At 44.4% G+C, this 11,596-nt stretch overlaps 1 protein-coding gene across 1 annotated transcript in view; it reads right to left on the reverse strand.

Moving 5' to 3' along the window:
* Nucleotides 1–10,904, reverse strand: part of PLCD3 (phospholipase C delta 3) — a 92,196-nt gene extending 81,292 nt beyond the window's left edge. Inside the window, exon 1 of the mRNA XM_077252639.1 lies at nucleotides 10,582–10,904. Within this exon, the coding sequence (XP_077108754.1) occupies nucleotides 10,582–10,711 (130 nt within the window). The 5' untranslated portion in view covers nucleotides 10,712–10,904. The remainder of the gene's footprint in view (nucleotides 1–10,581) is intronic.
* Nucleotides 10,905–11,596: the final 692 nt, after the last annotated feature.

An 11,596-nucleotide genomic window follows, 5' to 3' on the forward strand; every position in this document is an offset into this window, starting at 1 on the left:
AAGGGGCGTAACTAAGTAGCTTCCTAGGTGTTCGCTGGAGCCTCTGATGGTGAGGTCAGACTTGGGCAATAGGAAGCTACCAGGTACCACTCCAGGGTGGTGTCTGGCAGTGGCTGCTGATCCCACCAGGGAACGGAACACAGACAGGCAAGCGAGCACGGCTGGCACTCTGGCAGACAGGCGAGCACGGCTGGGACACAGACAGGCAGACGGGTACAACAGAGACAGTGGCAGGCGGGCACGGCTGGATCTCTGGTTGGCAGACAGGTACGGCTGGCTCTCTGGAAGGACAGGCGGACAAGACTGGTACACTGGAAGAACAGGTAGGGACCGGTCTGCAGGCAGGTATGTAAAACAGGTAAGAACCTGTTCAGACAGGAGGACTTAAGAATAGGTAGAGAAAGACCGCAAGAGCGGATGCAGAGCGAAAGCACAGGAGCTAGAGCCAAGAACAGAGATGCAGGAGGCAGAGCCAAGAGCAGGAGACGGAGCCAAGCACAGAAACGCAAGAGGTGGAGCCAAGAGCAGGAGGTGGAGCCAAGCACAGAAAAGCAGGAGGCGGAGCCAAGAGCTGAGGCGGAGCCAAGTGCAGAAACGCAGGAGGCGGAGCCAAGAGTGGGAGAAATAGAACCCCAATGAGCGGAGCCAGGTAGAACCGCAAGGAGCGGAGCCGTAGAGCGAAGCCACAGAGTGCAGAGCAAGGTCAGAGTGCAGAGCAGTTACTGAGAGCAGAGCTAGAGCAAAGCCACAGAGTGCAGAGCTGAGAGCAGAACAAAGTCAGAGTGCAGAGCTGAGTGCAGAGCAAGACAGAGTGCAGAGCTGAGTGCAGAGCAAGACAGAGTGCAGAGCCAAGAGCAAAGCCACAGAGTGCAGAGAAAGGTCACAGAATGCAGAGCAACGAGCAAAGCAAGGTCGCAGAGAGTGGAGCCGAAAGCAGAGCAAAGCAAGACACAGTACGCACAGCAGAGAAAGCAAACTAAGACAGGGATATAAACAGACACAGGAACAGGACTAGACTAAGACAGAGTCAGGAACGAGACAAGGCACAGAGACATGGACACAAGCCAGGGTACGACGCCCCTCTGGGTGGCGGACATAGGCCAGGGTACGAGGCCCCGCTGGGTGGCTACACAAGGACATAGGCCAGGGTACTAAGCCCCACTGGGTGGCTACACAGGACACAGACCAGGGTACAATGCCCCCCTGGGTGGAAAACATAAGAGTAAACAGAGACAGGGCCTGGCACCTCATCAGCTAAGAACTGACTGAGGGAGTAAGTTGCACAGGCCCCCACCAATGGGTGGAGATGTCTTAAATACAGGAAGCCTCATGGCGATTGGCCAGGGACACCTTAGCAAGGTGCACACAGTCTCTATAAGAAACAGGAATTGCCGGCGCCGCCCGCCTATGCACACAGACAGAGCATGCACAGAGCAAACAGCAGACATGAGGCACACAGCATGGAGCTGGCAGCAGAGAGAAGTCACAACAAGGCCCAGAGAAATAAGTGAGTTTGAGTGTAATGCAGGTGGGGGATGGGAGGCTATGCAGTGATGCCAGCAGAGTTGTTACAAGTGTGTGTTGTGTGGGGAGTTAGCATTATACTGTGTGTAGGGGGGTTGGGGGCTGCATTATACTGTGTGTATGGTGGGAAGGCTGCATTATACTGTGTGGGGGGTTGGGGGCTGCATTATAGTGTGTGGGGGGCTGCATTATAGTGTGTGTGGGGATGCATTATAGTGTGTGGGGGACTGAATTATAGTGGGTGGGGGTGTTGCATTATACTGTGCATGTGTGTGGGGGCTGTATTATACTGTGTGTGTGTGTGTGTGTGTGTAAGGGGCTACATTATACTGTGTGTGGTGGGACTGTATTATACTCTGAATTAGGTGGGGAGGCTGCATTATAGTGTGTGGGGGGAGCTTGCATTATACTGTGAGCAGGGGGGTTGGGGTCTGCATTATACTGTGTGTGTGGTCAGAAGACTGCATTATACTGAGTGAGAGAGTTGGGGGCCGCATTATAGTGTGTGTGGGGGGCTGCATTATAGTGTGCATGTGGTGGGCTGCATTATAGTGTACGTGTGGGGGGACTGCATTATAGTGTGTGTGGGAGCTGCATTGTAGTGTGTAGTGGGATACATTATACTGTGTGTGGGGGGCTGCATTATACTGTGTGTGTGGGTGAACTGTATTATACTCTATGAGGGAGGCCAACTTTTAATCTATGAGGGGGGCCGTATTGTACTATATGAGAAGGGCCACATTGTACTCTGTTGAGGACTATGGGTTGCATTATACTATATGGGGGCTGCATTATACTCTATCAAGGACCATGGGGAGTGCATTATACTATATGGAGGACTATGGGGTATATTATACTAAACAAGCAAATTGCTGCCTGTTCATCAAGTGATTGTATTGAATACCGGAGCAGAAATAATTGTTCTAAGCAGCACATTGCCTGGTGAAAACTGCAGATATGCTGGTGATAACATGATATTGTATGGGGACAGATTGATCTAATAATGATTGTTCTGTTCCCATCATTCTTCCTCAGCCGGTGTAAAGAGGCTGGCAAACAAGCGTTGAACGACTTCATTATTGTCGATCACGCTCGTTTAATGGCCTGAACACAGCGCATATAAATACAATCAATTTCTGTGTGATGGTGCAATACGTGAGCATTTGGGGCCCCACTTTAAACTATAACCGGCCCTGCCTTCAGCAACTATAGTTGCACCCCTGAAAACCATTCTGCTGACAGAATACAGAGCAGTAAAGCAGAGAGGGTTGTGAGATTGAGTTGGTGTATGGCTACAGATAATGCTCGGACTGTAGTATCAGGAGGGATCCAGTATTAGCAAATTTACTAATGGTTGCTAAACCTGACCCACCCTAATTTAGAATTAAGAGATAACTACATATATCACTGACATGATTCATTTCTTTTGGGTGAAGTCTATGAAAATTAGGCTTCATCTCCTCATGTGCACTACATAAAAAAGCTGTGTACATAATATATCTCTACCTTTCAAATGTATCTATCACAAAATGTATACAGCTGCACAGAGTAGGTATCCACTTACAGTAGAAGTTTTCTTAAAGACCTCTCCCCTATGAATAAACCCAGACATATGGAAATATACCTGGATCGTATACATTGCAATTTCTTTCCGCTTGATCTCCATTTGCAAACTGTTACATTGATGTAAACAGGTTTTGTTACAAAAAGGTAACGACACGTAAACCCTCTTTTGCATATTGATTAGTAGAAAAAGGGAATAGGCCGCGCTGCTGTAAGAAGGAAGCCGTACCGGAGTGGAATAGTGATTCTGTAGTATTTATTTTGATGTTATTTATGTTTCGTACTCGCACCAAACACTTTTTTAAAAAACAAACCACGCAGCACAAAAAATTCCCCCAATAGTCTAATGTGCATAGGAGCCTCCTGATCGTTCTCTCACAGATGACCTGAAGAAATAAAGTATCTGGTCACTGAAATTTCAATGACTGATCCTTTTGTTCCTCTAGGAGATAAGCGGCTCCCAGAGGAGGCATATAGGATATACTAGGGGTAATATAGCCCAGTCTGTGCCTTTGCCTCACTTATCCCATTTATTACTGTTGCCTTTATTTAATATTGTGAACTATAAATTATTAATCTAAAGTATAAGGTATATTACCATCTGGGCACTATCTTTATTTCTCCTGCCTATGTTTAAGCCCCGATTTCTCTAAAATATTGTACACTCCAGCAAATATATATATATATATATATATATATATATATATATATATACACATACACACACAGTATATATACATATATATATGTATATATTGCTTTTACATAATTGATAAAGTCCTTTTAGTTTTTTTTCCTCTACTACACTCTCTCATAGGGAATTCAGGAATCATTGAGCGCTGTTGTGTATGTAGTAGCGGGGATACAGCTGTTGGCTAGCTAATATGTATAGGGCTTTAAATATCTGCATTGCGTCTAATATACACTCACCGGCCACTTTATTAGGTACACCTGTCCAACTTCTTGTTAACACTTAATTTCTAATCAGCCAATCACATGGCGGCAACTCAGTGCATTTAGGCATGTAGACATGGTCAAGACAATCTCCTGCAGTTCAAACCGAGCATCAGTATGGGGAAGAAAGGTGATTTGAGTGCCTTTGAACGTGGCATGGTTGTTGGTGCCAGAAGGGCTGGTCTGAGTATTTCAGAAACTGCTGATCTACTGGGATTTTCACGCACAACCATCTCTAGGGTTTACAGAGAATGGTCCGAAAAAGAAAAAAAATCCAGTGAGCGGCAGTTCTGTGGGCGGAAATGCCTTGTTGATGCCAGAGGTCAGAGGAGAATGGGCAGACTGGTTCGAGCTGATAGAAAGGCAACAGTGACTCAAATCGCCACCCGTTACAACCAAGGTAGGCCTAAGAGCATCTCTGAATGCACAGTGCGTCGAACTTTGAGGCAGATGGGCTACAGCAGCAGAAGACCACACCGGGTACCACTCCTTTCAGCTAAGAACAGGAAACTGAGGCTACAATTTGTACAAGCTCATCGAAATTGGACAGTAGAAGATTGGAAAAACGTTGCTTGGTCTGATGAGTCTCGATTTCTGCTGCGACATTCGGATGGTAGGGTCAGAATTTGGCGTAAACAACATGAAAGCATGGATCCATCCTTCCTTGTATGGAGCATCTTTGGGATGTGCAGCCGACAAATCTGCGGCAACTGTGTGATGCCATCATGTCAATATGGACCAAAATCTCTGAGGAATGCTTCCAGCACCTTGTTGAATCTATGCCACGAAGAATTGAGGCAGTTCTGAAGGCAAAAGGGGGTCCAACCCGTTACTAGCATGGTGTACCTAATAAAGTGGCCGGTGAGTGTAGATTATTATCTAATAATTAAAATAAATGGCATTCCTATTCATTTATATGCTCAGATTATTTATTTGAAGAGAGGGAACATATATAATACATTTATACATTTGTAATGTTGGAAAATAACCATTTACAGATGCTCACTGTGAATGTAAATCATAAGCTCAGTTTTGCAGAGATCTGCTGTGCGACATTGCTGGTTGTTCCTTCACTACATATCAAATAATGAGCATTTCCCATAATGAGAAAAGCTGGAGTGGTGGGATGTAGTCTGTTGCAGGAGAAGACGTATCATTGGTGCTACCTGTGCAGCCACACAGGGGTCCAGGAGGTAGAGGGGCTCCTATCGCCTCCAAAGCAGGAGGGATTGTGCATTATGATGTTATATTGGACACGAAGGGCCCATATATTGTTCTTGCACAGGGGCCGTCTTCTCTCTGTGTCCCCTCCTGGTCTGTTGGCAAATTAGCACCTTGCAGTTTCAATGCTTTTCACCAAATCCAGGCAGCAGCGGACCAATGCTTCAAGTCATATCTCCATGTTCAATATCTCGTGGTTTAATCCACAATAATAGTTGTGAGACTGCGTTACTCTAATTGCACCGATATTCCGTTATTTCTTGTCTTGTTCTCCATTTATATACATAGCAGGTTTAAAAATTCTGCGGGGCGACCTTGGAAACTCTGGTTCATGTCTGTGCTGGAGGCTTTGTTAGGAACCTTCATCACAGATTTCATCAAAAAAGCCAGAAGATAAAATTGTGCGGCATGCTGCTCTAAAATAACGTCTCTGGACGGGAAGGTCATTGGGGTCCATCAGGCGCTATCTTCTGTTTCCTTTTCTTATGATGGAACAGAATACGAGATATACTGACGCAGATATGCACCCATCCTGTCAGTCATGTGAGATATTAGCGTCGTTCTGTGTCATTCATACAGCCATAATATGGCTTGGAATCGGAACAGTATATTTACAGACTAAAATAGAATAGGATCTCATACTGCTTGGAAAAGAAGGCTTACTTACTATATTATTATTTTAGATCTAAATACATAGCTTATGTTAAAAGGAAGCCAGCAGAATTGGGAATGTAGCTCTAGAGCCTTACTGAGAAGTCCAGCAAAGTATCTGTAAAGCTACTTAACATCTGATTTTACCTATGGAATGTGGTACATATCAAAGGGGCTGCGCACTTAAAATGGGACCATAATGGTCCCAAAAACCCACTTCTTCGTACTGCTACCCACTATTTTTTGCTAAACTCCTGGCTTCCTATTCCATTAGGGGAGGTGACTGCTGCAGTCAGTTGACAGCCGCTGATTGACTGCAGTGGTCTGATTGCATTTGCACCAGATGAAACAGTCTAATTACTATTTTTTTTTGTTTGAATGTAACATCGCCACTGCAGCCCATCAGCAGCTGCTGATTGGTTGCAGCAGTCACCTCCCTTGCTGGAAGAAGAATCCAGAAGACCTGTGAGGGACACTACCAACAGAAAGGAGGGGCAGTGGAATATGGTGGGTATGTGGGGGGGCTTATTGCCATGGGATCACTTTTATTATATGATTTTTATTATATGTCACATAATATATTAAATAATAATATTTTACATTTATGAGCCGTGGACAATTCCTTTAATTAAATTAAAAGTACATAGTGTATATTATACATGATTTTGATGGTTAAGATATATGTGTGTATATATATATATATACTGTATATATCACATATATATTTATAGCCACATATTTTCCATGGCAACCAGGGAGGCCTCGGGTTGCAGTAGTACTATTAAGTGATAATAAGTAGATTATGAGCTTCCTGTGTCTATTCGTTAGAGAAAATTAGGTGACAAAACAAACAGTGATAATTTCACCTTATAGCGTATAATTTATTTTTCTTCCTTTCCTTACTGCACGTGTAATCTGACAGCCTCTGAAGATGCTGTTTGCAGTCATTTGTTAGGTAGCTCGTGTACCATTCACCTAGTAGGTGTGCCTCCTCATATTTACTAGTAGATAAGCACTGGGCAAGGTGAAATGTTTCATGTCTGACTATTTCTGCCTTTTTTTTATGTCGTCCATAATTTTATGGGTAAGTAAGAGGCTGCCCTCATACTTTCCAATGTGACTGCTTCTATGCTGCCAAAGTCTCTACTGGAATTTCAAGCAAATGTGATTTTACTGCAATTCATATTTACACTCTTGGTTTATAAAGTTTTGTCTTTTCTGCAGCCACCATGGATGAAAAAAAATCAAATGGAATCCTACACAAAGCTTGGGTTTCCATATAAACCTACACAAAAATGGAGCTCAATTACTCAAGAATTAAATATAGTGAGACAGCGTTTTATAAATAATCAAAAAATTTATTTTATTATCTCACACAAGAATAAAAACTTCGGGTAACAATGACCCTAAATTTTATACAGAGGACAAGTGTACATGGGAAGGAAACAAGAAAAGGGATGCACTACGGGTTTAACAAAGCTTGGGTTTCCAATCAGTGCAGGACCGTATTGTAAGTGTGATATCAGTGCTGGTTTATACTTATGTGTATTTTTGTGTCCCAAGATATTAGCTACCTGAGGCTGGCTTCACACGCTATGGTTACAGATGGGGGCAACCTGAAACTCACGAGATATATACAGTTGAAACCAGAAGTTTACATACACTATATAAAAAGACACATGTTCATGTTTTTCTCAATATCTGACATGAAATCAGAATAAACCTTTCCCGTTTTAGGTCAGTTAGGATTATCATAATTAATAATATTTGCCAAATGCCAGAATAATGAGAGAGAGAGAGAGAATGTTTTAAGGCATTTTTATTACTTACTGCAAAGTCAAAAGTTTACATACATTTTATTAGTATTTGGTACCATTGCCTTTAAACTGAATGACTTGGATCAAACATTTGGGATATCCTTCCACAATCTTCTCACAATAGTTGATCGAAATTTGGGTCCATTCCTCCTGACAAAACTGGTATAACTGATCCAGGTTTGTTGGTCGCCTTGCTCGCACCTGCCTATTCAGCTTTGCCCATAAATTATCAATAGGAATGAGATTAGGGCTTTGTGCTGGCCACTCCAAAATATTGACTTTGTTATTCTTAAGCCACTTTGTTACCATTTTTGGCAGTATGCTTCCGGTCATTGTCCATTTGGAAGACCCATTTCTGCCAAAGCTTTAACTTTCTGGCTGACATATTGAGATGTTGTTTCAGTATTGCCACATAATCTTCTTTCTTCATGATGCCATCTATTTTGTGAAGTGCACCAGCTTCCTGCAGCAAAAACAACCCCACAACATGATGCTGCTACCCCCGTGTTTCATAGTCGGCAGTGGCGTAGGAAGGGAGGTGCGGGGGGGCGGGCCGCCCCGGGTGGCACAATGCCGGGGGCGGGTCCGACCCAGAGAGGAGGAGGAGGAAGAAAAAAAAAAAAGAGAGAGACGCGGGCCCTTTAGATCTTCAGGCGGCGCCGACCGCCGCCACGACCAGGGCCCCCCCCCGATGCCAGCGCTGGCATTGGGCCCCCCGTTCTAATACTCACCTCTCCTGGTTCCTGCGGCAGCTGCAGCGTCTTCAGCGCCCTGTGACTCTGCGACGTCTCAGGGCAGAGGGCGCGATGACATCATCACTGCACGCTCAGCCTCTCTGTCCTGAGCGTTGCAGCCGGAGAGACGCTGAGTGCATCGGACCTGCGCTGGGAACGGGAGAGGTGAGGATTTTACTTTTTTTTTTTTTCTTTATGTCTGACTCAGACACACTGGGGGAAATATGCTGGACACACTGGGGCAGATTGCTGGACACACTGGGGGCAATGCTGGACACTGGGGCAGATTGCTGGACACACTGGGGGCAATGCTGGACACTGGGGCAGATTGCTGGACACTGAGGCAGATTGCTGGACACACTGGGGCAATGCTGGACACTGGGGCAGATTGCTGGACACACTGGGGCAATGCTGGACACTGGGGCAGATTGCTGGACACACTGGGGCAATGCTGGACACTGGGGCAGATTGCTGGACACACTGGGGCAATACTGGACACACTGGGGCAGATTGCTGGACACACTGGGGCAGATTGCTGGACACACTGGGGCAATGCTGGACACACTGGGGCAATGCTGGACACACTGGGGCAATGCTGGACACTGCGCCTGTGCGGCCGCTCTGCTTGTGAATCCCAGCCCCGCACTCTGCATAATGCATAACACACTGTGGGGCTGGGATTACCAAGGTGGGTGGCCGCACTCGCCGCACAGGCGCAGTCTGCAAGCCTGGCTGTGACGTCAGACGGCCAGAGCTCTCTGCGCCTGCACCAAACAGTGATAAACAGCGCAGGCCGGATTTCATGGGTAAACAGCGCTGAGGGGGCGGTGCCCAGCGTTGAGTGACGGCAATGGGGGGCGCCAAACTCGGGAACAGCCCCGGGCGGCAAAAGCCCTAGCTACGCCAGTGATAGTTGGGATGGTGTTCTTAGGCTTCAAAGCTTCTCTCTTTTTCCTCCAAATATATCGATGGTCATTATACCCAAAAAGTTCAATTTTAGTTTCATCAGACCACAGGACATGTCTACTAAAATTAAGGTCTTTGTTCCTGTGTGCATTTGCAAACATTAATCTGGCTTTTTTATGTTTCTTTTGGAGTAATAATACAGTACTTGTTTTACTGTGGATATTGACACAATCTTACCAGCTTACGCCATCATCTTCACAAGGTCTTTTGCTCTTGTCTTTGGGTTGATATGCACATGTTGGACCAAAGCACGTTCATCTCTGGGACACAGAACCCGTCTCCTTCTTGACCAGTATGATGGCTGGACATTCCCGTCTTGTTTGTACTTGCGTACAATTGTTTGTACAGAAGAATGAGGCACCTTCAGGTATCTTGTAATTGTATCCAAGGATAAGCCAGGCTTGCGCAAGTCCACAATTCTCTGCCTGATATCTTGGATGATTTCTTTAGACTTTCCCATGATGCTACATAAAGAAGCTGTGTGTTTCAGGTGTGCATTAAAATACATCCACAGGTGTGTCTCTAATTATTTCAGATGTTGACAAAACACCTATCTGAAGCTTCTAAACACATGGCATCATCATATGGGCAGTCCAGAATTGTTTAGAGGCATAGCAATCTTAGTGTATGAAAACGTTTGACTTTGCAGTAAGTAATAAAAAGGTCTTAACATATTCTCTCTCTCTCTCATTATTCTGGTATTTGGTAAATATTAATAATTATGGTAATACTAATTGACCTAAAATGGGAAAGGTTTGTTCTGATTTCATGTCAGATATTGAGAAAAACATGTAAATGTGTCTTTTTATATAGTGTATCGAAACTTCTGGTTTCAATTGTAGGTAGATAGATTAGTAGATAGAGAGATAGATAGATAGATAGATAGATAGATAGATAGATAGATAGATAGATAAACTAGGTAGATAGATAACTAGATAGAGAGATATAGAGATTTGTGCCAGTACCCATACAAATATATATTGATTTACTTGCTGTCTATGATTATACTATGTGGCATATCCACAAATCAGTGCCTGTCACATTCTGCACACCGATTTACTCCACGTTACTAAATTATTGATACGTTAACAGGACCCACCACCATTTCTTCGATTTCCAGTCATTAAGGTCCACAAATGCAGAAGACTTACCCATCTTCTTGAAGGTTCTCAGCCCATGGATCCTGGCACATTGGACCTCCTGCTGCACAGCAGCCACTTCATGTTTTGGCTCATACGTTTTCTGCTTTCCCCCACAAATCGTTCTCCAGAATCCTGGCATTGCCACCCCTTGTTAGATACCCACCCTTTACCTTGTCCACCCTCTATCTCTCCTTGAGGCTAAACTGTCACTAACCGCTCTACTCAGTCCTGGTTTCCATGGCCAGTCCTGTAACCTACTTGTGACTGCTCATATTCCTGTTTCTACTTTGCCTTCACTCCCTTTTCTGTCTCGGGAGCCTTTGTGTGTAAGCAGCCCTGACCAGACCTGCCTCCTTCCCTTGCTCCTCCTTAGCACTGATTTCCAGTTTCTGGCTGGCTTTCCTAGCCTGGAGTCGCATTACACTGCCACAGTCGCTCAAGATCTTAAAGTTGAAGCCCTTTACAATGAGGGTGGGCTCACATCTCTAGGGGGAAAATGTAAAAAATTAATATAAAATTTACAAACTATCGAGTACGGAGACGATGGAATGACTGATACTGATTGTCAGGCATAAATACTAAATAAAATGAGGATGAATTCATTAGCGGAACAGACTATCAAGAACCGCTGTGACCTTCAGATGTCCCATGCACCATGGAAATAAAAATGTATATTAACCACATAAGAGAAAAAAATTACAATAATAATATGATGTTAATATTAAGTGTTCAGACAACTTAAAGGCCTTATCCATATGCATCCACGGTCCATTGACTGTTTACCAAGTCTCTTTAAGGGACACAGGTATTGTGCACCTCATTAGATAAGGATGCCTACATGATATTTGTCGACTTTTAGAAAGCAGACATTGAATGGTACATCACATCACCAGTGTCTGTTTCCTTCTGATGTGGAAGTAAGTAGTTCTGGACAAACCCGGTAAATATGCATTTGAATTTCAGAAATTGATGACACATCCGCAGGACTTCTGTCCCACCGGATGAGATGACCAGCCACAGCTGA

The sequence above is a fragment of the Ranitomeya variabilis genome, chromosome 4 (genome assembly GCF_051348905.1).
Source record: "Ranitomeya variabilis isolate aRanVar5 chromosome 4, aRanVar5.hap1, whole genome shotgun sequence".
In the NCBI taxonomy this organism is placed as follows: Eukaryota; Metazoa; Chordata; class Amphibia; order Anura; family Dendrobatidae; genus Ranitomeya; species Ranitomeya variabilis.